At 43.1% G+C, this 27,369-nt stretch overlaps 1 protein-coding gene across 1 annotated transcript in view; it reads right to left on the bottom strand.

Moving 5' to 3' along the window:
* The window catches only part of LOC115461129 (alcohol dehydrogenase 1-like), a 75,926-nt gene that overhangs the window by 18,860 nt on the left and 29,697 nt on the right, over positions 1–27,369 (bottom strand). The window contains exons 2-6 of the mRNA XM_030190725.1: positions 24,437–24,538; positions 17,495–17,636; positions 9,999–10,086; positions 9,664–9,883; positions 4,071–4,331 (exon numbers count right to left, since the gene is read on the bottom strand). Of these exons, the coding sequence (XP_030046585.1) occupies positions 4,071–4,331; positions 9,664–9,883; positions 9,999–10,086; positions 17,495–17,636; positions 24,437–24,538 (813 nt within the window). The remainder of the gene's footprint in view (positions 1–4,070; positions 4,332–9,663; positions 9,884–9,998; positions 10,087–17,494; positions 17,637–24,436; positions 24,539–27,369) is intronic.

The following is a 27,369-nucleotide window of genomic DNA, read 5'->3' as shown; positions in this document are numbered from 1 at the left end:
AAAGTGGCCTGACGCGTGGCAATTCCACATACTTACACTACTGCAGGCCACTTTTTACCGCAGTTTGGTAAAAGGGCCCCGAAAAGTGTCCTGAATTTATTGATTTGGAATTGATAGCACTACTGGGTACTACAGGAGGGATACGAGCAGGGCAGGATTAATGCATAAGTAAACTAGGCAGATGCCAAGGATTCAGAGTCAAGAGGGGGGCTCAGGCCTGTCCTCCCCGAACATGGTAAATTTCTGACAGGTTTGGGATGAAGGTTGAGTTTCCAAGCAGAAACCTTTAAACTTGCAGTATCATTGTAAGTAATCTGTCGATGGACTTTCATCCCCACCAGAAAACATACACTGCTCTCCTCTTCCTGAATATTAGGGTAATTTTATACTGGGCTACATAATGTGTGCAGCAGATATGTACACAAGTTAAAACAATTTAAAAAAAAAGCAAAGCATGTGATTACTTTTACTTTTTAAATTACCACATGGGAAATAATTACACACAGATACATACCTTAGGCAAGTTCAAATTCATCATTTCATTTTATGTGCTTATGCATGTAGTTTATTTTTTTTAATGTATATAAATCCAAACCCCACCCAAACTCTTACCATAATAAGGCCTCTGTGCATGTGGAAAGTAATTTTATAAAACATCACCTCGATGAGAAGGCCAGGTGAGTGCTTATTTTGGGCCTATTTAATAAAAACACATAAAGGCGTATTTTCAAAGCACTTAGACTTACAAAGTTCTATGGAGGGGCATTTTCAATATGACGTCTAAGTCCAATTTTGGATGTTTTATTGAACATGTCCAAAATTCAACTGGGGAATATAGCCATTTTTGAAACAGAAAAACATCTATCTATCTGTTTTGTTTGAAAAGTGTTATTTGCTAGATGTTTTTATGCTCTGTGTGTTTATCTTTTGGGTCAATTTTTGAAAGAAAAAAAAGTCCAAGTAAAAATGCTCACAAAATCAAGCCATTGAGATGTACGAGCCAGCATTCTTAGTAGACTGGCCACTCAAACATTCCAGAAGAGCAATAGGGCACTTCAGTGGACTTCACATTAAACATCCCAGGTACTCCCTGGGGCTTTTAATGTGAAGTCCACTGCAGTGCCCCCTAGGTTGCTTCCTTATGTTGTACAGTGAGCTCTCCAAAACACACCAAAAACCTACACCACTACAATAGCCCTTCTGACTGCAGATGTCACCTATATGTGGGTACAGTAGGTTTTTGGGGGGCTGACACTCTCCACAAGTGTAACAGTTAGGACAGTGGCATAGCCACAGGTGGGCCTGGGTGGGCCAGGGCCCACCCACTTAGGGCTCAAGCCCACCCAACAGTAACACACGTTTAGCAGTAGCTGGTGGGGATTCCAAGCTCCACCAACTGAAGTCTTTCCCCTGAAAAAACGCTACTCTCCACGATACCGGCACCTGCGCATTCTCAGTTTTCAGCACATGCCTTGTGCAGAGCGCTAAGTTGGAAAGAAGTGTTTTCCCGCCAGCTGAGATATTTTTTTGGTGGTGGTGGTGAGGGGAGAACACTTGGTGCCCACCCACTTCTTATCTAGGCCCACCCAAAATCTGTTGTCTGGCTACGCCCCTGAGTTAGAGTGGATTATGAACCTGAGTCCCCTCCTCTACAGTGCACTGCGCCGACCAATAAGCTACTCCAGGGACCTGCTTGCTGATCTATTAGGACATAACATCTGAGGCTGTCATAGAAGCTGGTATGTACTGTTTCTTTTATATCTTTAGGGGGTGGGAGGAGACCTTTCCTTTATTCCTCCAGTGGTTATCTGTTCATTTAGAGTACTTTTTTGTGGCTTATTCGTTCTAAAAACAGGTTTATCTCAAATCGTCTTAGTTGTAGTCCTGGGCATTTTTGTTTTGTTCATTTATGACTGAAAAATGTCCAGGTCTTAGGAACACCCAAATCCCACCCATAACATGCACCTTACACACCCCCTTGAAATTTGCATGAAGTGCAGGCGAACAGCATAGAAAAATGTCTGGAAAATGGGTTTTGAAAATACTGATTTGGATGTTATTCTGAGAAAAACATTCAAATGCTGCTTTATGCCATTTTGTAGGCTTTTTTCTCATTTGAAAATGAGCTCCATAGTAACCCATGGAACTTTGTAAGAGTAAGTGCTTTGAAAATGAGCCCCATAGATGCTTATGTCATTATACAATTGCCTTACAAATTCTGCAGAAACTGTAGTAAAAACGAACCCATGTACATTTACACGTAATCCCCATAAACCCATCTCTCCTCTTCCCCCATTGTATATTTCTGCAGATACCATTGTCATCCTCTCTCTCTCAGCTTGTAACCTTGGGATCATCATAGACTTCATAGGCTTCATGGGCAGGGCACACTGTTATCTATCTATCTTATACAATATTATCAGTTATGCTTGTATCTCCCGCAATGAGGTTTACACCCTTACTCCAGCTTTGTAGTTTGTATAAGTGCTGATACCTAAGCACATATAAGCCCAGGTGTGCTAGTATTCCATAGAGGAAAGTAGGCGCCACCTTTCCTTTAGGGAATAGGCTCATGCCAGGTGCCCTCTGGGTGCCTAACTGTAGTCACCCAATTATAGAATTACTCCCTAAACTTATTTAATTATTTGCATTTTACTCACACCTTTTTCCAATAGTAGCTCAAGGTGAGTTACATTCAGGTACACTACACCTTTGAGCATTGACCTGAATGAGTTTGTCTGTAGTACTGTATTATCTTGTCTACAGGATTCGTCATCGTCTATTGTTGGAGACAAATGCTATTATATTCCCTTCCTGCTGATTTTCTCTGGAAAATGATATATAGCTAAACCTGCTAATTACTTTAAAACCACCACTGGGCCATATATGTCTGATCTTTAAGGATAGGTGGTGGTGCTACACAGATGTTGCACACAGCACAATAATTATAACTTCCTAACAATGGGAAAGACAAGTAAATAAATCTAAAATCCATGCTTGAGTGATAGAGGAATAGCTGGACACTTGTGTGCAAGGCTGTAGAGTAGAACAGTAGTGAAACAGTGACATCAACATACCATGCATGCCCAGGCAACAGCTACAAATGAAAATGAATAAAAAGGAGAATATAGTGTTACAGGGGTCCTTTTACTAAGGTGTGCCAAAAAATAGCCTGCGCTGGTGTAGATGCGTGTATTGGGTGGGCGCAGGTCCACTTTTCAGCACGCCTGCAAAAAAGGCCTTTTTTTTTTGGCCGATAATGCACATGCGGCAAAATGAAAATTGGCACGTGTCCATTTTGGGCCTGAGACCTTAACTGCCACCCATTGACTTAGCGGTAAGGTATCGCGTGTTAACCAGAATTGCAAGTCCACTGATGATTACCGCCCGGTTAGCGCCGCGCACTGAAAAAGAAAAAAATATTTTCCGGTGGAAGTAGCGGGCGCACGTCAAAAATGAAATTACTACCCAGACCACATGATAGCCGGGCGGTAGTTCATAACTGACGCACGTAGGACGTACGTACGTGCTTACGTGTCTTAGTAAAAGGGCCACACAGTGACAAGACAGTGATAATATAGTCTGAGGCATCTTGCAGCTGCACAAAACCTATGTCTAGATATGGGTGAAACACTCCAAAGAATCTGATCAGATGCATTGGTGCTAACATTTCAAAATGATTAGGGGTGCAAACACAGTACAGTACCCCTCCCTGGACACAGTGAATGAGTTTGCTGAAAACTGGGGGTGCTCAGCACCCACTGGCACCTACAGAGCTGGTTCCTATGGTCAGATGGTGGAGATGAGGGTAACAATGTGACTTCTATTGTGACCCCCTCCTTCTACCAGTACTTAGGGGGTCTTTTACTAAGGCGCGTTCACGTTTTTAGTGCACGCTGGCGTCTTAGTAAAATGGGGTCAATATAAAAAGAGTTTGGGTGGTTTTAGCCAAATGTGCCTAAGTGCATGAAACTGATGAAGAAGCTAAACTGTGATGGCATTGGTTACAGCTCCAGTAAAGCACAGCATACAATACAGAGAACTGAGATATCACAGAATCCACACTTTACCATGACATCAATATTTCCAATGCACTCAAAGGTGTAGTCCACTCCGCCATTAGTCATTCCAACCAGCACTTCATGAATGGGTTTGTCATAATCCCGAGGGTTGATGCAATCAGTGACTCCTAATTCTTTTGCCTTTGCAAACTTGTCTGGGTTGATGTCAATTCCAAAGATACGAGAGGCACCAGCTACTTTGCAGCCAATGACAACAGAAAGGCCGATTCCTCCCAAACCAAATACAGCACATGTAGAACCTGGTTCAACCTGCAGAAACAGAAATAGAAAAACCCATATAGTGTTGTATGGATGTTAAAATAAGAGATTTTAATTAATCTTTGGGGATTTGGGCCAAACTTGATCATCACTCTAGTTTGCAATCAAGGGGGGAGATATGAGCAAACTTTTTTCTCTCTCTCTACTACCCATTCTTTATGTTGATATCCAATGTCTATGCAATAAAATATTGATTTTCTTCTCATTCTTTTCAACAGAAAGCTTATGTATTTATCAAAGAGTGTCATTTTATAAGAGCCTGGCTACCATGTATAGCAAGTGTGCTTAAGTTGCACTGCTTTTCAAAGGAATGCATGTACATACTTTCCCTTTGAAAACTGACCTACGGAAAATTCATGTACACATTTACACTTGCTATTTAGTATACACAAATTTCCCAGCTTATTGCATAGTTTATAAAGTATGCATGCAAATGCTAACCTCTCCCCAACTCAGTGGGAGTCCTCCAATTGCACTGCTGCCAGTAGGGGGTGCTGCTTCAGTATTGTGTTGTCAACTGCTAGGGACAGGAAGGTTCTCTGGAGTCCTGCAGAGCTTGCCTGTCCCTCACTGTAAATGTAATGGTGAAACAGCACCACCCATTGGTACATAAGAACATAGGGGTAGCCATACTGGGTCAGACCTTAGAGGGAGCAGTGCTTATGATCCTTCATTTACAACTATCCACAGTTTTAAGAATGCTAGGGCTCCATTCCCCAAAGTCCATGAAAGCTGTCTCTGCAGCTGTGCCAACTCGGGGAAACTATAAAACAGAGGCTGAGCTCAGGAATCGATCCTAGGACTCTTGCATGAGAGTACACAGCATGAAGGCAGTCATTGCCTAATTTGAAGACTGAATTAAGCTGCACTGGTGGGGCTGAAGATGTATACTGAAGCGCTTTAAGGTCTTTGTATTTTTTTCCATTGGTCCCAAGAGTTGCTTAGAAATGAATCTGGATCACTTAAATGTGTTAGTTCATCATTCACCAGCAGCAGCCATCGTGAAGCTATCCTTTCTTAATTGAGATCTATCAATTTTTGTTATAGTTTTAGGCCTTTCATCCACTGCCCATTATGGACTCTTGTAAATCTAAGCTTTCCCTCTAAAAGTCAATGTAAACAAGTCTAGTCTTTGGCAATAATGACTTGGAAAATATAAGGGAATCTGCGATAAGTACAATACATAATGAGTTACACAGCTTTCCTTATCAGCAGAGACTGCAAGGAAAGGTTTGGCTTACCCTCTAAGAAAGTGACATTATAAAATAATCACTGGAGCGGAGAGTTTCTGGTTATAGCTTAATTCAGAGGAATTCTTATGCAGGCAAAATACAGTTCACACTCCTCTTACCAACTTTCAAGTGCATTCATTCTTCAGGTCCTCATTATCTTTCCTCTTATCTTCCCCTACACCCCTCCTCAGGAGCTCAGTTCATCAGGTAAGTCACTCTTATCTGTCCCCTTCTCCTTCATCACCATCTCCAGAATCTGTTCCATCTTGCTGTGCTGTACACCTGGAATTGAACTCCTAGTCGGTATGCTATGGTCGGTCTCTGACCCTATTCAAATCCAGGCTAAAAGCCCGCTTTTTTTTGAGGCTACATTAAACTCTTAACCCCTTAGTTACCTGTTTAATATCCATGTTGTTTTAATCAATCCAATAATCTCTTATTTGTCCTGATTTGAATAGATTGTAAAATCTGTTGAGTAGGGATTCTGTTATGTGTTTGTGTACATCCAGCAGTGCTACAGAAATGATAAGCAGCAGTAGTGCCATGATCCTTTGTTTAGAACAATCTAATGTTTTCTATAACTTCTCAACCTACTTTTAGTCCATGCATTGCAGTGGCTGCTCTTAGTTGGGCCATGCTGACCCAGGAAGTAGAAAACCTGAGCTGAGCTGGGAATTGAGCCCAAGCCCCTTTGCATGGCATTGCAAGCACAGTACGTCTCTGACTGATTCAACATGGGTGTCCATTATAGGTTGTTTTATGTTAATGTGCAGCCTTGACATTTATGTGCTATAGGGTAAATGTGAGAAATAAATCTTCTTGAATATACAATGAGATTTAAATTAAGGATAAATTAGTCTAGATCAGTGGTTCTCAATCCAGTCTTCGGGATACACTCAGCCAGTCAGGTTTTCAGGATACCCACAATGAATATGCATGAGATAAATTTGCATACAAGGAAGGTAGTGCATGCAAATTTATCTCATGCCTATTTATTGTGGATACTCTGAAAACCTGACTATTTTCAGAGTATCCACAATAGATGTGCCCCATGGACTGGATTGAGAAACCCTTGTCTAGATGAATTATATTGAACTGCAGTATGGTCTTTCTGAATAGGTTATGTTCATATGCATGATTCAATAGTTGATGAACAATCCTCTTTTTGCTGAATTTCTATTAATAATGTAGGAGATAAGTAGTAAGTCTTGCCTGATAAGATGAAAAGCATGTCGACTCCCCAGCTGATCTACACTAGCATAGCTGTAAGTCAGAGCTTAAAAGATGAAAGCAGCAAGTTTTGTGGTTTATTGATAAACAAATACTAGGCAAGGGATGGCAAACTCTGATGTGTGTATGCCACACACAGGGGTGGTTCTTAAGCATGTCTGCAATGAATATGCATGATAAATATTTGCATATATTTGATCCGGAAACCAGATCAATTATATCAGCCTGAAAACCAGAAACCTGTTTGCAGCACTGAATACAAGAATTTGCTTTCTCTAAGCTAAATGGAACAAATGTTCAGGAAAGTATTTAAAGCATAAGAAGTATTACAATCTGTTCATTGTATAAAAGGAGGAGCTGGGAATGGAACTAAGAAAGCAGAAGACTTTCAGAAAAGTTACTGTAAGTATAGAGGAAATAAAACCAAGTTACTTACCTGTTGCAGGTGTTATCTGTGGACAGCAGGATACAAGTCCTCACAGATGCATGATGTTACTGATGGACATCAGTACTGGAAAATTTATCTAGCTTAGATGCATCCAGTTGTTGCGTGGGGGACAACCTCAGTCTTTAATAGAGTACAACACAACTCTTTGATGATGTTGGCAGGTATGTGAGTACTTGTATCCTGCTGCTTACAGAGAACACCTACTACAGGTAAGTAACTTGGTTTTCTCTGACGATAAGCAGGTTTACAAGTCCTAAAAGATTGGATCCCAAGTTACAGGCTGTCTTCAACAGAAAAAGGGGAAATAATCCTGCATGTCTTTTGGTGACAATGACCTTTTTCCATATTTGTTTTCTTTTATTCTTAAGGCAGCCTGGAAATTAAAAAAAAGAGCCTAGGGAGGGCAATAGATAGATTCTAAAACCCAAAGAGAATCTGGAAGATGGACTGGCCAAACCTACTGTCATGTTGGGAGTCTCTTTACAAGAATGTATGGAGAGAAATCCATGCTGCAGCTTTGCAAATTTTTTCTATGGAGGCTGACTCAAGTGTGCTACAATGCCACAGTTCTAACATTATGAGCCTTGACATGACTCTCAACAGTCAAGCCTGCCTGGGTATAAGCAAAGGAAATGCAGCGTGATAACCAATTGGACTGAATGTATTTGGTAATGGCAGCCCCTGGTTTACTAGGCTCAAAAGAAACAAAAAGTTGGGATGGACTTTCTAAGTGCTTTACTCCATTTCAAATAGCAATCCAAGGCTTGTTTGAAATCCAATGTATGCAAGACACTTTCACCCTTGTGGACATGAGGCCCAGGGAAATATTGGTGGAACAATTGCCTCATTAAAATGGAACCTTAGGAAGAAAATTTGGATGAATGCACAGAAACACTCTATTTTGTAAAACTTAGTATAATATGGATCAATAACTAGAGCCTGGAGATCACTTACTGTTTGCACTGAAATCATCACTACCAAAAACAAGACCTTCTGGTTTAAGTACTTCAGATCACATATGTCTAGTGGCTCGAAAGTAACTTTCATCAGCCAGGTTAAAACAACATTGAAGTCTCAGGACACTGCAGGAGGCTTAATGGGAGACTTTGATGGTAACAAGCCCCATCTGAGAACAACTAAATGCTGTACACAGATGGGTTTACTTTTCACATGGTGATAATATGTGTCAGTTGCAATAATAGGTACCCTAAAGCAGTGGCGTAGCCAAGGGTGGGCCTGGGTGGGCTCAGGCCCACCCAGTAGTGGCACACATATGATGTGGCTGGCAGGGATCATCAAGTCCCACCAGCCATAAACTCCCAACAACTTCTTGCATACCTTGTAAATAGCAGATCTTCACCAGCAGCGAGCAGCGACTGATACATACTGTTCGCACCGACCCCACAGCCTTCCCTCTGAAGTATTCCTGCCTATGCGGAAACAGGAATTTAAATCAGAGAGAAAGCTGTGGGGTCAATATGAGCAGTGTGTATTAGTTGCTGCTAGCTGCCGGTGAAAATCTGCTATTTAAAAGGTATGCGGGGGAGGGGAGATGTTTGAGAAACAATATGGCATGCAGGCGAGAGAGGGAGAGGCCAAATCACTTGTGGGAAATGGCGGAGTTCTGCCCACCCATCTTGGGCCCAGGCCCACCCAAAATTGGATGTCTGGCTACCCCCCTGCCCTAAAGGCACTGATTTTCAAACTTGACTCAGTTAATTGTAGATAGGGTTACCATATGGCTCCTGAAAAAGGAGGACAGATTGAGCCAGTCTGGGTTTTACTTCCATTGCTTTCAGTCATAAGTACCTGTTATGGATATGGTCTTGCCAAGTACTTTTCTTAAAGCTGCAGGATTTTTTTCTCTGGAATATGAACCAAAATCACAGCCCTTAAAGTAGGTCTGACTGGGCGGTTGTGAAAAAATGAAGATTGAGGTGGTTACTATATGACAGCGGCAGGGGGAAAGTAAGGCACAAGTGCAGTGGGTTCTCAAAAGCTTATGGATTCATGTAAGCTGGAAAACAAAACAGCAGATCAGCAACAGATATATAAAAATTTTATTAGTAGTACCATATACCAGAATATTGCCCGACACAGGCCGTGTTTCGTCCAGAAGGGCTGCTTCAGGGGCTATGATGTAAACTGTGCTATGGAATGCTTGTATAGCAATTGATGCTATTTGTTCGCATCAATCTTGGAAGATATTTAGATCTTGAAAAACCAGCAAGAAAGGACTAACTTGTCCACCGGCGCGCATGAAACACTTTGCCTATAATGCTGGGCTAGCTTAAGAATTCTTAATAATAATTTATTCACTGCACTTTGAGGTTTGGGCCAATTTCCATGCAGAATTAGGGGACCAGTTCCTACTTCTTCCTGTTTGTCACTCTGCTAACATTGCGATGCTTACCTTGGCAACATTGACTGCAGAACCGTAACCAGTGGAAAACCCACAGCCAATTAGGCAGACCTTATCTGCGGGAGCTTTGTCATCAATTTTGGCAACTGAAGTTTCATCCACAACTGTGTATTCGGTGAAGGTGCTGGTACATATGAAGTTGTGAACCTGTTGTCCTCTGCATTTAAACCTGGTACTGCCATCGGCCATCAGCCCAGTGAACTTATCAATGCTGTTCAGGAGAGAAAACCACAGAATGATTCAATACCACAAAGCAGTAGTAAAATCTTAGAATAAACACTGTCAATATCAAAGCATAACTTAAATAAATGAAAACTGAAACAAACTCGTTCAGAAGGCACAGGTTAGTCTTCGGGTTCAGGCAGCAGACACACTTTCCACATTGTGGCACAAAAAGTGGAATGACCTTATCTCCTACAAAGAAGAACAAAAATCAAATAGTAAGACAAAATAGAAACATTTTTAAGCGTTATCCCACGAAAGCTTTATCATGCCAATTTTTAGAGTGGTTTAGTTGGGAAATAGGTTTTTATTCAGGTAAAATGGTGTGACTGAAAATTTCCCAGCTCGAGTGCAGTACATGTCCGAACAGCTGCCATAGCATATGTGCATCTGTTTAAGTCCAGGGAGTACAATGTCACACATGCTTTGGCTTTGCTCACATATATAAGCTGTAGTATTTTGCCCCCCGTCAGCAACCCACTTAAGATTAATTATTTTTTTATTAGTTTTAAATGTGACATCCATCCAAATGCATTACAAAGTACAAAGTAATTGCCATTCCATAAGAAGAACCATAAGATATCAAACATGTAACTACAACACTGGTAAAGATCATAAAATCGAATTATGTATACAACAGGTATACAACAATGGAAGAGGCAAAAAGATAAACGATAATTTGGAGGGAAACCATAAACAAAGGACAGAGGGGAAAATGAAGAAAGGGGAGAAAGGGGAAAAGGTAGATTCTTTTAGCACATGGGGCAAAATAAAGCACCAAGGTGGCCAGCATCATTTTGAAAATCAGAGCCGGTAGGGTGAGAGCATGTGGGATTGTTCCTGCCTAAAACACCTATAACACAATTTATTCAGAGCAAGTGGGGCAGGTTCTTCCAGGGTTAGGATGAAATAAAAAGGACTCTGTGGCCTGATATCCCCTAATGAACTAGTGGGATTTAGGAGAAGGGGTTTTACCAGGTGGTTAGAGGGTTAAGAGGTCATGGTTTAGCAGCACTCCCTTCATATTCAATGGGGATAAGGTATTTCAATTTCTGTGTGACTCTTCTTTAACCAGGTTACACTGTGGTCAAGATATCACTGGGCACTTCAGCCTGGCATGCATCCATCATCCATGTCCATAGGCACCAGTGCTGTGGGTGCCTGGGCACCCCTAATATTTTCTGATATGATTAGTAGTAGTAGTAGTACATTTGGAGCTGAAATCTACATGCTACAGACAAGCCAGCAGAGGAAAGCAGGAAATAAGTGTTACTTTCTTTCTACAGTACTACTCCCACCTCACTCTACTACAGCCTATTGGATGATGTGTATTGTGTTTGACCAATGAGCTGGAGAAGGAAGAGGAAGAAAGAGCTGTTGCCAAGGTGGTTTAATAAACAGGAGAGGAAATAAGCCAATTAGGATGGTTTAAGTTTCCCCTTCCCAGCAGCAAAGTTGCCAGGTGGGCGGTTTTACCGCCCAATTGGGCGGTTTTTCGCCAGCAGCGGCGGGAAAATTTCGCCGGCCGCGGGATGCGGTTTTTTGGGCGGTTTTCCCGTCGCCGCTGTACGAGTTCGGCGGTTTTTTCCGGGGCTTCTATTGGTCCAATTTGGTCCAATAGAAGCTTTTCCGGGGCTTCTATTGGTTCAAATTGGACCAATAGAAGCCTTTCAGGGGCGGGGTGACGTCAGGGATGACGTAGGGGGCGGGGCTAGTGACGTGAGAGGCAGGGTTAGTGACGTGGGAGGCGGGGTTAGGTGATGCGGGGGCGGGGTTGGTGACGCGGGGTGGGGTTCGGTGACGTGGGGGACGGGGATTGGCAACGGGCGGTTTTTGGGCGGGTTTACGGCTCATTTGGGGCTGGGAAAATTTTTCCCAGCTGGCAACCCTGCCCAGCAGCCATCATTCCCATTCACTCAAAACAAAGCAAGCAAACCTATGAGCTGCTGCATCCACACTGCCATTTTTTTTTATTGTTGGTCCATCTGTCACAAGTCTAAAGCTGTTTCAATTGGATAGGCAGTACCTTAAGAGGTGGAGGACAAAAGTTTTTTGTTGTTGTTTTTTAACTTATTGGACAGCTTTTTAATTTATTTGAAAGCTTCCCATATGTAGATATAAATATCATGAAATAACAATTGAATATCACTAAAACAGCTTTAAAAATTATTATAGCTGGTAGAAACAGCAATTTTCAACTCTGTATTTTGTGCTCGTTTTTCTACACTAAAAACTAAATAAATACACTGTATACAATACAGATGGCCAAATTTCAGTGAGGATATCCTGTTTCCTGATGGGTTCATCTTAAATGTTGTTGTAATCTGTATTGGGAAGCCTGGTGTTATAAAGATGATGGAATATATTGAAATTAAATGGGAGTAGAATTAAACTCTCCTTTCATTGGGGCACACGGAATCCCATCTTCATCTGTTTTGTAGAAGTCTACCTTTTAGATACACAAATGGATTATTCTGTTGTTTGAGCATGTTTCAGGGACAAGTGGTTTATAAGTCAAAATAATAAAACTATATTCTGTCAAACAGAACTCTCATTTGTTGAAACAAATAAATGGGCTATAAGCCCCTAATGCAGGCCATTGGTTTTCTTATATTTTGTTCTTGTGATGGCTTATACTTTGCCAAAACTGGAAATACAGTGAGACAGAATAATAGAATTCAGTAACATCCAAAACTTTTTTTTATGTTGTAATCATCTTTATTAAAAGCAAAACATGTTGGTTGATAAGCTTCATATAGAACAAGAAAAAACAGTAAACCATCCAACATGGCACAATAAAAATTTTTCCAAAGAACATACCCCAAGAATCCTTCCCCTCCTGTACTCCCCTCCCTCCCTATAAGCCCACCTGACTGTTTCCACCCACCAAAATAACACAACAGACCACTGTATGCAAATCTCTCTCATGAATATTCATTGTCAATATCCTGACAAACCTGACTGCCTACCAGGTTATCCTAACTACCATAAGAGGCAGACAAAGTCGTATAATTAACATTATAATTTTATTTGTATTTGGGTAATAACTGAGAAAATGCTATTAAAAATTATATTACAAAGCATGAAGTTGACTTGGTTAACTTCTGCTGTATATCAACCAGTAGTAAATAATAGTAATAAACAATATTAAGTGCATTTTTGTAATATATCACTGCATTCTTCAAAATAGAAGGAGCAAGTTCTCACAAACCATCTTTCTCTTTTGATCAAGGCATAGTAAAAAAAAAAAAAAAGCTTTCAAATGCTCCCTGGTTTCATGTTAAATGTGGGATATGAATGCCATAAATAAATAAATAGATAGAAACTCTGAATGTTGAGCACCTGATTCTCATAACATGATGTCTGTTTTAGTGGCCCAAATGTACCAACATTGTCCAGGTCAACACACTATTAGCTGCCAAGTTCATACAAAGTTAATTATGTTCAGTGGAAAATAAATCTGTTGGCTCAGGCTGCTTGCTATGTGAATATTCCATCACTGTTTCATTATTGCTACCAAGTATTACATATTAAGGGCATTTGCTTTAAACTTTGTTTTAATTAATTTATCCAGTCCTTACATGCACATGGTTTTGTTTTTTAAACCCAAAGGTGAATCCTAAGGGGGATGGAACAATTAGGTATAAACTGTTTGTTTCTGACTTTACTTGTTTAGGACTGCTTTGGGTCCTGCTGATCTGTACATCTGCTGTCTGGAATTTTGGAAGATAAAAATGAGAAAATAAAAATTAAGTTTTGGATTTACTCTGTAGAAGTTGTTTACTTTTGCAATGTGTGTATGGATGCCTGTTCTGGTGTATGCATGTAATAATATTTGAATAATTGTCTATACTTATGGCTATGATTTCTGAACATGCAGCATCATTAAAGGACAGACTTTTAAATACCTAGTTGGGTATATATGCTAATCTCAACTTTGTTAAATGTTTCAGACATATCTGTCTACTTGTTCCCATGATGTAACTGAATTTTAATATTCTGTCTCACTGTATTTCCAAATGTAAGCCACATTGAATCCAACTTTACTTGGGATAATGTGTGAGATAAATGTTAAAAAAAAATTCCTTTATCTTCCACCTTTTAAGACACTGCCTATCCAGCTGGATGGTGTTGGCACATGGAAAGCAAGTTTGGTCCAGTGAAGACTAACTCAAAATAACCTGTTCCTTAGCTGGGCCCTAGTATTACCATATTGAAAATACGACTATACCATGCCTCTGTGGTTATATTCCACTAATAAGTTAAGGGATTAACTGGCTTTCTTGAATGGATTATATAACCTTAGGATGTATGACTAGGGACACAAACATGCACTTATTTATTCAATATCACAATTCTTCATGTACAGCCAGGGCCGCCGAGAGGGGGGGGGGGGGGGCAGGGGGGACAAAATTCCCCAGGCCCGGGCCTCCAAGAGGGGCACGGCGCCGGGGTCAGGCCACTAGCGCTGCTGTTCCTGGTCTCACCTGCCTGCCTCCTCGGCCCTGGGCCCCCTGCATTCAAAGTGGCAGTCACAGATTATCTAGATTGTAAGCTGTTTGAGCAGGGACTGTCTCTCTATGTCAGGTGTTCAGCGCTGCGTGCGTCTGGTAGCGCTATATAAATGCTATTAGTAGTAGTAGTAGTAGATGGCCTCCCTTCGGGCTTTCCCTCCCTGTGTCCCGCCCTCGCGGAAACCGGAAGTAACATCAGATGAGAGCAGGACACAGGAAGGGAAGGCCAGAAGAGAGGCGATCTGCGACTGTCTCCTTGAATGCAGGGGATCCGTAGCCGTGGAGGCAGGCAGGTGAGACCTCAGACTGCAGCGGCGGGGGGAGCGACAGGGGGCGGCAGCGGCGGGGGGAGCGACAATGGGCGGTAGCGGCAGGGGGAGCAGCGGGGGGGGGGGGGGGGCAGAGGTGGGGCGGCCTTGCCCCGGGCCCAGCCTAGTCTCTCAGTGGCCCTGTGTACAGCCACAAAACAACCTTTTAGGGTGGATAGTGTTCACAATGAGCTCCTTTTATTATCGACCAGGTAGAGATAAGAGTTTTCAGTTTTGGCACAGTATAAGTCATCACAAGAACAAAATATAAGAAAACCAATAGACTGCATTAGGGGCTTATAGCCCATTTAGAAGCCCTTTTACAAAGCTTCGGGAGGGCTAACAGGTGGGTAGCGTGTGCCAAATTGGCACTATTGCCAGGGTAGCTCATGTTCCCAGTGGTAATTCTGAGTCTGGCACATGCCGAATCCCACGGTAGAAAATAATTTTCTAATTTCTACCGTGGGGGCATTCCTGGTGGTAATCGGCAGCGCAGCCATGTTGGTGCACGCTGCATGGTTACAGCACAGGTAGCATGTGAGCCCTTACTGCTAGGTCAATGAGTGGCAGTAAGTACTTAGGCCATAAATAGGCACACGCTAGTTTTAGTGCACGCCAATTTCCCAGCTTTCAGGGGGAAAAGAGAGCTCTAGTAACCAAGGATAGACATACTTCCTGCCTGCAGCTGCCAATAGAGAGGGAAAGAACAGTAGAAAGTCACTTAGAAAAGGACAGAAGACAGAGTCAGACAAACTTTATTGGCATGACAATTTTACATGTGTTGCCAAAGTAAATACATTTAGCAATTATGTTAAAAAAGACAGACAAGTAGTGGGAGATAAAGAGAGGGGCTAGGAAGGGGTGAAGGGATTGAACGAATTTACATACTAGGAGAGACATTTCTGATGTGAAAGGCAGGAGGAGGCAGAAAGCAGCTGTAAGGGGAAAAGAAACTAGGTGATGAGGACAAGCTCAGAGTGGAACTGTAGAGAGAGGAGTAGGAAAGGGTAAGTAAATTGAAAGGGGTTCCTGCCTAGGAGACAGAATTCTGCTGTGAAAGGCTGGAAGAAGCAGAAAGGAGGTATAAGTGGAAGATGTGCTGGGAGTGGAGCTGTGGGGAGAGGAATACAGGGGGCTAAGAAAAGGGAAAGGGGCAGGGCTTTTTTTGAGGGGGTACTTGGGGGTACTGAGTACCGGCACCTTTTTCAGTGTCTGCTAAAATTGACCCATGGACCCCAAGTTTTAATGAAAGAGCTCAGGCTCTACACACCAATTCTGTCTTGTCATAGATTCTGTGACTGGTTGCAGGGGGCCTGGCTGTTATGGGGTGAGTCCCTCAGTGATCACTCCACCCCTGAAGGGTGGCCTGGCATTTGAGTATCGGCACCTTTTTTGCTAGAAACAATGCACTGGAAAGGGGTTACTGACAGGGAGAGAGAATTCTATTGTAAAGGGCTTGAAAAGGCAGAAAATTGTAAGGAGAAGAGAGGCTGGGTAAAGGGGACAGAGGCTGGAAGTGGAGCTGTGGAAGCTATGAAGAGGTGAAGTGAATTGAAAGGAGTTAATGGTTGGGAGAGAGAATGTTGCTTTAAAGAGCTGGAAGTGGTTGAATACAGCTCTAAAAGGAAGAGAGGCTGAGTGTTGGGGACAGAAACTGTGAGTGGAGCTGTGTGAGGAGCTTAGAGGGAGCATGGGCTATGATGAGAAAAGGGAGCTGGGAGGGAGAAGAGAGCAGGCAGAGGGCAAACAAACTGCAAAGGAAAGAGTAGCTGAAATAGATGGAGTGTAGCTGTGTGAGACTGAGAAAAGAGGCGCTGACAGAAAAGTGAGAGGAAAGAGGTAATGATAGAGAGAAGAGAAGAGACATGAAGGTGAGAAAAAGGGGTGAGACTAGAAGGCAGTGAGATGAGAGAAGGTAGAGAGGCTACGGTAAGACAAACACATGGAGTAAAGAAGAAATAAAAGAACTGAGGAGAAAACTGAAAAATAATTCATAAAAGATAAGGAATATGAAGGCAGAGAGACAGCATAAGAGAAGACTAAGAATAAGCAGTGAGAGAGGATACAAGACAAGCTGCAGCCACAAAAGAATAGATTTTTGGTGCTAGCTAGGCTGGTCAAGGGTGAGAAATAGCTCGTATTTTGCCATTCTCTTCCAGCTCTACGGTCACCAGGAAAAATGTAATTTTATTGAAAGGACATGGGGGGGGGGGGGGGGGGGGAGGGGAGGAGCAGGGAGTTTGAGCAGTATAGATGCCATGGTCTGAAAAAGTTCTGTAATGGAGGGGACTTATAGTCAAGTCTCAAACTGAAAGAGGAATTGAGAGGAACATCATTTTACTTTTCCACATAAATTAAAAAACATTCATCCCTCCTGACTGTAGGTGGCATGGATGGGCCAGGCTGTACTGGAAGGGATATGACTATGGTACAGATGGGCTGGGGGTAGGAGGGCAGAGGGTGGAGAAGAAAAGAGATGTGGGGTGAATTGTTTGGGATGAATAGGGGTTCAAGAGGAAGCAAGACTGGTGGGATATTCAGTGCTTCCCTAGCTCTTCTTTTAGTGACGAGTCCTCCCAGCATGTGCACTACCTGTTATGCTCTACATTTAAATATGGCCTGGTCAGCTGTATCTATAATCCACCATGCTTTGTTTTCCCTTTTATGGATCTTATAGTCATCTGTGATGCGCCTTGACAGCATAGATACCCTTTCATAAAGTTACCCTCTTAAAGTGAAAAAAATAAAGGTATGTCCATGGTGCAGAATATTCTTCACCTGGTTTTACGCTGGTCACTCCTTCTCCAACACTCTCAACAACTCCAGCTGCTTCGTGGCCCAAAATGACTGGAAATGTGAATGAAGATATTGTTCCATTCAGCACATGTTCATCTGAATGACAGATTCCTGAAGCCAAAATCTGTGTCAATAAAAACAAACAAACCCATATTAAGCCTGTGGGGCTATTTCTCAAAACATAAACATTTTCTCTGAATCTAAAAGCTAGCCCAAAACTTAGGAACCAATGGCTGAGAACTCTATTGCTCCCCCCTCCCCCACCTACCAACAATGTCACATTGCCCATGAAAAAAGAGTTTGATAACATTGCTACAGACACAAAATAATAGAGTTTGCTGCTAGCTGGGCTGGTCAAGGGTGGAGAATAGCTGGTATTCTGCCATTCTCCAAGGACAAGCAGGGCATTAATTCTTACAAGTGGGTAACGCGGCACTGCGTTGCCCAGTCCAGGCTTTATTACAAGCCAAAAAAGCTTTTGTGGAGCACAAGACATGCTCCACTTCATATGCACGGATGCCTTCCCGTCTGCCGCTTGGGCGTGGTTACCGTAGTTCTTTTTTTACTGTGATGGAGAGAAGACTGAATTTGTGACTTCTCTTCATGCCCAGTCTGAAGAGCTTCTTTTTTGGTGCCTTTTGGCTTATTTTCAGCTGTTTTTTCGCTGAACCTTTTTAAGGTTTTTGATTTCCCTTTCTTCCCATTTTTTTTTTAGTTTAATTTGTCCAATTTTTAAGTTTCCTTTATTTTCTGTCCACTAGGCCATGTTTAGGCCTGGTCTCCAGTCCAGTCTTTCCCATGTTTTTTTCCTGGTGCCTTTCCCCTTTTTTCAGGCATCATCGCGTCTTATGATGTAGCATCAGAAGTTTTTCTGTCCATGTCCTCTAAAGCTCCCAGTGGCTTTAAGAACTGTACCCAGTTCAATCGTACAATCTCTGGCACGGATACCCATTCTTGGTGTCTTCAGTATCTACAGCCTGACCATAGCCCTGCTAATTGTGTTCTTTGTCTTTGTATGAAGAAAAGGACTCAATTGTCAAGAGAGGCTCAACAAGAAAAGATTTTTGGAGCCAAGTCTGAGTCCTTGATGTTGGCATCGAGGTCAGCAGCGTTGGTGTCGAAGACAGCATCTGCATCAGGAGCATTGGTCCCTATGGCTGCCTTGAGGCCCAGAGACACAGGGAGCAGTAGTGCATCGAGTAGATCTCCACCTGTCTCTATGCAAACTGTTGGACCCAACCTTGAAGCGACATGAGGATTCAATGTAGTCTCAACACTGAGCTCTGGGTGAAGGCCACGAAGCATTGGCATTGGTCATCCTCATCCCATGGTGTCAGGAACTCAAGGGCATCGAGGAACTTGGCATCTGAGAAGCGTCAGTCCCGGGAGGATCTCTCCCCCTCTATCCAGGAGGTGCTGGTGTGCCTGTCTTCAGGCAGCCAGGACCCAAATCTTGTCTCGGCCCCATCAGTTCTGCAGACTGTCTCAGAGCCGACACTCCAGTCTTTCCTGGTGTCTACCCTCAATGAGCGTATCCGGGCCTTGCTCCCTGAGCTGGCTGGATGGCATCTTAAAGCAGTGTGCATTGGTGTTGAGGGTACTTGCACTTACCGTCCAGCCCACTGTGGCCCCAGCTGACCCTCAGCCTATGGTGCGGACACCAATGCCATCTCCACATGCGGACACGGTGTCGACTGCCATCCAAGCTGGTACTCCCTCGGTGGAGGAAGCTTCGCTGGAGTCGAGGTGGGAGCCGACTTCTCGATGCCCTTCTCAGGAACATGGCTTCTCCAGATCAAGGCAGGCTTGGTTTCAGCCCTCCCACAAGGCGTTTTTGACTGACACCAATGAGGAACGCTCCTGGGAGTTAGAGGAGGATCCACGGTACTTTTCGGAGGATAAGTACTATAGCATCCCCTCTGAACTCTAACCTCCACTTGGAATGATAAAGTCTTCTCCAGAGAGCCTTTCGTTCCCTTCTTTTGTAAAGAAAATGGCAGAGGCTATTCCATTGCATTTGGACGTGGAAGATGAGCCCAGGGCTAAGATGCTCAAGGTCCTGGTCCACATGTCTCCTCCTAGGGATGCTGTGACTGTCCCTCTCCACAAAGTACTCAAGGAAGTCCTCGATAGGAACTGGGACTCCCCTCTACATAAGTACATAAGTATTGCCACCCTAGGACAGACCAAAGGTCCATCAAGCCCAGCATCCTGTTTCAAACAGTGACCAATCCAGGTCACAAATATCCCAGAAAAGTTCAATATATTTTATGCTGCTGATCCCAAAAATAAGCAGTGGATTTTCCCCAAGTCATTTAAATAATGGTCTATGGACCTTTCCTTTAGGAAGCTGTTCAAACCTTTTTTTAAACACTGCTAAGCTAACTGCCTTTACCACATTCTCTGGCAACAAATTCCAGAGTTTAATTACACGTTGAGTGAAGAAAGATTTTCTCCACTTTGGTTTAAATTTACTACTTTGTAGCTTCATCGCATGCCCCCTAGTCCTAGTATTTTTGGAAAGAGTAAGCAAATGATTCTAGTCTACCCATTCCACTCCACTCATTATTTTATAGACCTCTATCATATCCGCCCTCAGCCGTCTTTTCTCCAAGCTGAAGAGCCCTAGCCGCTTCAGGCTTTCCTCATAGGGAAGTCGTCCCATCCCCTTTATCATTTTCGTCGCCCTTCTCTGTACCTTTTCTAATTCCACTATATCTTTTTTGAGATGCAGTGACCAGAATTGAACACAATATTTGAGGTCATGGACTGATACAAAGGCATTATAACATCCTCATTTTTGTTTTCCGTTCCTTTCCTAATAATACCTAACATTCTATTTGCTGAGCAGAGGGTTTCAATGTATCAACGCCTCCGCCGAGATCCCTTTCTTGGTCGGTGACTCCTAATGTGGAACCTTGCATTACATATCTATAATTCGGGTTCCTCTTTCCCACATGCATCACTTTGCACTTGCTCACATTAAACGTCATTTGCCATTTAGACGCCCAGTCTCGTGAGGTCCTCTTGTAATTTTTCACAATCCTCTTCTGATTTAACAACTTTGAATAACTAGCAGGCTTATTTTCAAAAGGGAAGGGCGTCCATCTTTCGACACAAATCGCAAGATGGGCATCCTTCTCACAGGGTCACCGAAATCGGCATAATCGAAAGCCGATTTTGGGCATCTTCAACTGCTTTCCGTCGCGGGGATGACCAAAGTTCACGGGGGACATGTCGGAGGCATAGTGAAGGCGGGACTGGGGCGTGCGTAACACATGGGCGTCCTCAACCGATAATGGAAAAACGAAGGAGAAAGTTCTATTTCCAATCTTCCCTTTTTTCAAAATTGATGGAACCAGAGATGATTATCCAATCGACTACTTACATGAAGACTGTGAGGGGGTTTATAGAACACTGCCCCTCACCATTAAGAAAAGTCCCTGTCTAACTAGTCTGGGCCACCCTAAGAGCACTGATGTCGCCCCAGGAAGAAGTAATCCAGGAAGGGTGGAGTCAATATCTAGGAGATTAAAAGATAGGGTCAGGCTAAGGTTAAGGAGGCCCAGGGAAGGAAGAACCGAAGCCTAAGTTTATGCCTTTACTTAGAGCATTTAGCTGCTCTGACCTGGCTTGAGGTAAGCCAACTTTGTTTTTGTTAAGATTTGCAAGCCTTGCTGGGGTCTGGCTGGATCCAGACCTGAGTTTCAGAAGACCTAAGAGTTCACAGGTTGTGTTTGGGCCCTTCCACGCATATGTGCCCCCTACCCCTCCCCCCCAACCACACACCACAAATATCTTCACAGAGATATTTTTTAAGAACATAAAAGGTTTTTTTTCCACCTACCTCACATCTTCTCCCTCTCCTCTGCAGCATTTCAGCATCCGCGCACCTGTCTTTAAACTCTGTCCCTCCCTGATGCCGGTACAGGTGTCCTCGGCACCTGCAGTAATTCATTCTCACTGCTTGCGCCGGCCCCGCAGGCTTCCTTCTGCCACATTCCGCCCTCGTTGACGCCATTGCCTGTTTCCTGTCTGGCAGAACATGGCAGATGGAAGCCTGCAGGGATGGCGCAAACAGCAAGAATGAATCGCTGCAGGCATCAAGGACACCTGTATTGACACCGGGAAGGTTCAGATACCGGAATGCAGATGCCAGGATGCCATGGAGGAGAAGGGGGTAGAGAGCAGTGTGGCACAGCAGCTGGGTGGGCCTGAGCCAAGATTGGGTGGGCCTGTGCCCAACCAGGCCCACCCGTAGCTACGCCACTGGAGGGGTGCAGAGAGCAGCCGCGCACCTGTCGGCTCTGCTGGTTCCCTGCTCCCTCTGCCCTGGAACAGGTTACTTCCTGTTCCGAGGCAGAGGCAGCAGGGAGCCAGCGGAACCAAGAGCCACGCGGCTGCTCCCAGCAGCCAAGAATGCACCGGGGGGGGGGGGGGGTTGATGCGCCAGGGGGGGTGTCGTGCTGCACCCGGGGGGAGGGGGGAGTGCGCATCGGCGATCCGCCCTGGGTGGCAGCCGACCTAGGATCATCGTCACTGCCTGTCTGGCTGAGTTATTTCCAGGGCCACCCCAGAAACCTTGCCCGGGGTCTCACAGGGACATATTTTCTTTCAGATCAGCCTGAATGTGATTTCAAAAGGGAGTTCAGCACTAAAGAGTGGGCAAAAGGAAACAAGTGCTTCAATAAAAATAGGCACTTGCTTTCTTTTGCCATTGCAGGGCAGAGTGGTCTAGTCCTTCTTGTCAAGATATTGCTTGTAAGGGGGAAAAGGCTGTGGTTATGCAATTAGATCTTTCTGTGGCATTTGATCTAGTTGATCACCTGTAATTGTTAAAGAGACTAACTAGTTTAGGTATGAAGTAAGATAGTCATATGACTATCTTCCTTCCTGGTGAATTGATTTCAAGAGATGAAGTGTCTGACTCAGTTATAAGATCCCTGTATTTTTGCTTAGATGGTTCCTCAGGATACTGTATTGACTGTCAGAGAGGTAAGCCAGCTCAGGCCACTGTGCAGCCCGGTACCGGCTGAATATCGGGTTGTTAGAGATTATCATATCCCATGTCTGTTGCTTACCAAACTGCACACATAGAAGGGTATATAGAACTAAAGTAATGCCATCTGTAAATCACAGCACAGATTTAAACATAAGTTCAGAAAGAGATTACAGGGACCTACATTACCAAGAAACACAAGTGTTACACTCTCATTTTTATGAAGATCACTTTGCCTTACTAGTTCAGCATATGGTATTATTCCAATTGGATTACTATAATACCATTTATTCTGGAATATCAACTAAGACTTGAAAGAAGCTTCAGTTATTACAAAATGCAGTGTTGGACAAATTTATGCATACATTAAGTATGATCATGCTATTTATGAAACTTCATTAGCTCCCTGTTCGACCTCATGTAGAGTTTAAATTTATCATGTGTTTTTTAAGGATTTTAGTGAACTTGCACCTATTCATTTATCTAATTTGATTGATATTCCCTCTGGGAGTCGCGGTATCGGTCCTTTAGTGCCCTGTTTACTAAGCTGCTTTATAGGCGTATTAACATTTTTAATGTGCGTTAACCATGTATGCACGTTAACTGTGTATGTGCCTACAATATCCCTATAGGCGCTTACAAGGTTAACGCACACACTAATTGTAGGTGCATTAAAAACGCTAATGCGCCTTAGTAAACAGGGCCCTTAGACTGCTATTTATTGAACTTTCCCTCATTTAAACGTGTTCACATGAAGAAAATATTAGAAGGCTCTTTTCTGTGTCAGGCAGCCCAGGTTTGGAATGGTCAATGATTGTCTATAAAACAGCTTTCTTATTCTTATTTTAGTTATCATTTGAAAACGTAATTATGCCAAAAATATTTGAGTTGATTCTTATTTTTTTTTCTTTATTTTAATTTTACCGTATGCTTGTTTATAGTTAAATATGTTTCGTAAGCCACTTTGAACTAATTCAGAAATTAAGCGGGTTATAAATATTTAGACATTTTAGCAGAGAACATTATTTAGTAATTTCTGAAAAACACCAAATGTAGAAACTGACAAGAATATTCATTTAGTCAAACCCAGTACAAATATCTCCAAATCACATAAAGGAAAATGAAAATTTCCTTTCCCTTCCCCCAACTCCAAAGATACAGACTAAATAACTTACAGAGATTAGAGGTCTGATTGTTGCAGTTATCTGGGTCTTGCCACATCTGAGTAAGTGGAACCAATATTTTAGTCATCGTGCTGTGGCTTTCTTCATAATATGTTGTGAGGTCTGCAGTTTGTCTTTATATATATAGTGGACTCTCAAACCTGATTGGCTGGGGTTTGAGGTGGGTAGTTTCCTCAGGAAGGAAGGAGCTTGAGGCAGAAAATTGAGTCAGAAAAGTTCAAACCCCACCCAATCAGGTTTGAGAACTCACTATATATATAAAGACAAACAGACTTCACAACATACCCTGATGAAAGTCACAGCATGATGGCTGAAACGTTTGGTTCCACTTACCCAGATGCGTCAAGACCCAGACAACTGCAACAATCGTGACACCAGCCACAGAAGCCTAAGAACATTATAGGTCTGTTTTCTTTTAACTTCCTTTGGATCTCAGCATTTTAAAGATCAGCATGAAACCTCTAATGCTCCACTGATGCTAAATGTCTGTAGAGACACCTATCAGCATTCGGGTTTTAGAAGTTTGTAACTGATAATAAAACATACAGCTTGTGTGAACATGAAATGAGCATGCCCTGGTGTAAATGGGATGCCAGACAGCCAAACCCTGGAGACTGTCCATTCTATCTAGGCCTGGTACTATTTCTGAATGTTATATATATATATTAAAAAAAAAACTTTGTTCGGTGTAGGTTTATCAGTTTCTGAGTACAACATTTGCATTGAATACAAATACTTTACCTTAATACGGACTTCATGAGCCTTTGGTGGTGCAACCTCTATTTCCTCAATTGAGAGTGGCTTATTGGGTCCCCAGGCAACGGCTGCCTTGCATTTAATAACCTAAAAAAACCCAAGCATAAAACATTCCTGTTTTAAAACAATTCATTTTATGAAACATAGAGTCTAGGAGAAAATAGGAAAACAAATGACTGTTATAGAAGTCAAATTTTTAAAAAATCCCTCCTCTAGTTCCCTTGTAACCCTGCTTGCCAACTCTGCCTTTCTCAGGCAGGGTTCCTCTCTGCCATGCCATTTTATGCCAAGTATTCCTGGGCAAAGGCAAAGGTCCCATGGATGGTTATCAAGTTAAAAATAAATCACCGTCTACTGCTCATGGTAAGATCTGTAAATCATGATCCCCAGTCCAATCCTTAATCAAAAGTAAGACATATTAACCAAACAATCACACATCGAGTAATATCCTATTATTGTTAGTCCAAAAGCCAATCACATTATTGTAAGATCTAGGATAAAATGAAAAAAAATATAATAGAACACTAAAATGTTATAAATTACTTTGTGTGAAAAAAATCTAGTCTACACACAAAGTAATTTATAACATTTTAGTGTTCTATTATTTACCTCAGTCTCACTGTTTTTCTACCTTCAAAGTCCACTCCATCCGTCTATTTGCTCCTCTGCCTCTCTGAGTAGCAGTCATTTATCGACCCCCCCCCCCCCCCCCCCGATAAGTCCCTTTCTTCCTTTCTCACCGACTTTGATGCTTGGCTTTCCTTCTTTCTTGAACCTTCATCTCCTTCCCTCATTTTTGGGGATTTTAACATTCATGCTAATGATCCCTCTGACTCTTATGCTTCGCAGTTTCTTGCTTTAACATCCTCTTTCAATCTTCAACTGTGCTCCACTGCCCCCACACACCAGAATGGCCACTGTCTTGATCTTATCCTCTCCTCTAACTGCTCACTCTCCAGTTTCTGTGCCTCAACTCTTCCCCTCTCTGACCATCATCTGATAACTTTCACACTTAAACACCCTCCTCCCCAATCCCGTCCAATCTTAACCAATACATTTAGGAATCTTCAAGCTATTGACCCTTCTACTCTGTCCTCCAATGTTTCAAATCTCTTCTCTACCACTATGTTATCCAAGTCTGTCAATGAGGCTGTCTCTTCCTTTAATACTATTCTCGCCTCTGCTCTGGATACTCTCGCTCCTCTCATTCCCCGTTCTGTAAAACGTACCAAATCCCAACCTTGGCTGACCTCTAGAATCCGCTACCTACGTTCCTGTGCCCGCTCTGCCGAACGCCTTTGGCTGAAATCCCGTGCCCATGCTGACTTCATACATTTCAAATTCTTGCTGACCTCCTTCCAGTCTGCTCTTTTACTTGCCAAACAGGACTATTACATCCAGTTGACTAATTCTCTTGGCTCAAACCCTCGTCGTCTCTTTGCCACACTGAACTCTCTCCTCAAAGTGCCTTCACCTCCAACCCCCCCTTCACTTTCCCCCCAGATTCTGGCTGAGTTCTTTCATGATAAGGTTCACAAGATTAAACTTGAATTCTCAACCAGGTCACCTCCACCTCTCCTTCCCTTAGTCCATTCTCTCAACCCTCCAACCCCTGCCTCCTTTTTTTCCTTTTCTGAAATCACTGAAGAGGAAACTACACATCTTCTTTCCTCCTTGAAACTAACTACCTGTTCCTCTGATCCTATTCCCACCCATCTACTTAACACTATCTCTCCTACTGTCATCCCGTTTATCTGTCATATCCTCAATCTTTCACTATCCTCTGCAACTGTTCCTGATGCCTTCACAACATGCCGTAGTCACACCACTCCTTAAAAAACCTTCATTGGACCCTACCTGTCCTTCCAACTATCGCCCCATCTCCCTCCTCCCTTTCCTAACCAAGATACTTGAACATGCTGTTCACCGCCATTGCCTTGACTTTCTTTCATCTCAAGCTATTCTTGATCCACTTCAATCTGGCTTTCTCCCCTTTCATTCAACTGAAACAATGCTTGCTAAAGTCTCCAATGATATGTTCCTAGCCAGATCCAAAGGTCTCTATGCTATCCTCATCCTTCTCGATTTATCTGCTGCTTTTGACACTGTTGATCACAGCCTGCTCCTTGATACGCTGTCCTCACTTGGATTTCAGGGCTCTGTTCTTTCCTGGTTTTCTTCTTATCTCTCCCAGCGTACCTTTAGTGTATACTCTAGTGGATCCTCTTCTACTTCTATCCCACTGTCAGTTGGTGTACCTCAGGGATCTGTCCTGGGACCTCTTCTCTTCTCCATCTATACTTCTTCCCTTGGTACTCTGATCTCATCCCATGGTTTTCAGTATCATCTTTACGCTGATGACTCCCAGATCTACCTCTCCACACCAGAAATCTCAGCTGAAACCCAGGCCAAAGTATCAGCCTGCCTGTCTGACATTGCTGCCTGGATGTCTCAGCGCCATCTAAAACTAAGCATGACCAAGACTGAGCTAAACCAACCTCTCCTCCTCCCCCATTCTCTATTTCTGTGGATAACACTCTCATCCTTCCTGTCTCATCAGCTCGTAACCTTGGGGTCATCTTCGACTCCTCCCTCTCCTTCTCTGCACATATTCAACAGACTGCTAAAACCTGTCGTTTCTTTCTCTATAATATCAGCAAAATTCGCCCTTTCCTTTCTGAGCACACTACCAGAACCCTCATCCACGCTCTTATCACCTCTCGCTTAGACTATTACAACTTGCTTCTCACGGGTCTCCCTCTTAGGCATCTCTCTCCTCTTCAATCTGTTCAAAATTCTGCTGCACGACCAGTGGCGTACCAAGGGGGGGGGGGGCGGTGGGGGTGGTCCACCCCGGGTGCCAGTGGGTGGGGGCTGCTCCGCTCCCGCCGCCTCCTTTAAACAAAAATCGGCGAAGC

Source organism: Microcaecilia unicolor, chromosome 2, assembly GCF_901765095.1.
Source record: "Microcaecilia unicolor chromosome 2, aMicUni1.1, whole genome shotgun sequence".
In the NCBI taxonomy this organism is placed as follows: Eukaryota; Metazoa; Chordata; class Amphibia; order Gymnophiona; family Siphonopidae; genus Microcaecilia; species Microcaecilia unicolor.
This window is presented reverse-complemented; position numbering and strand designations above follow the sequence as displayed.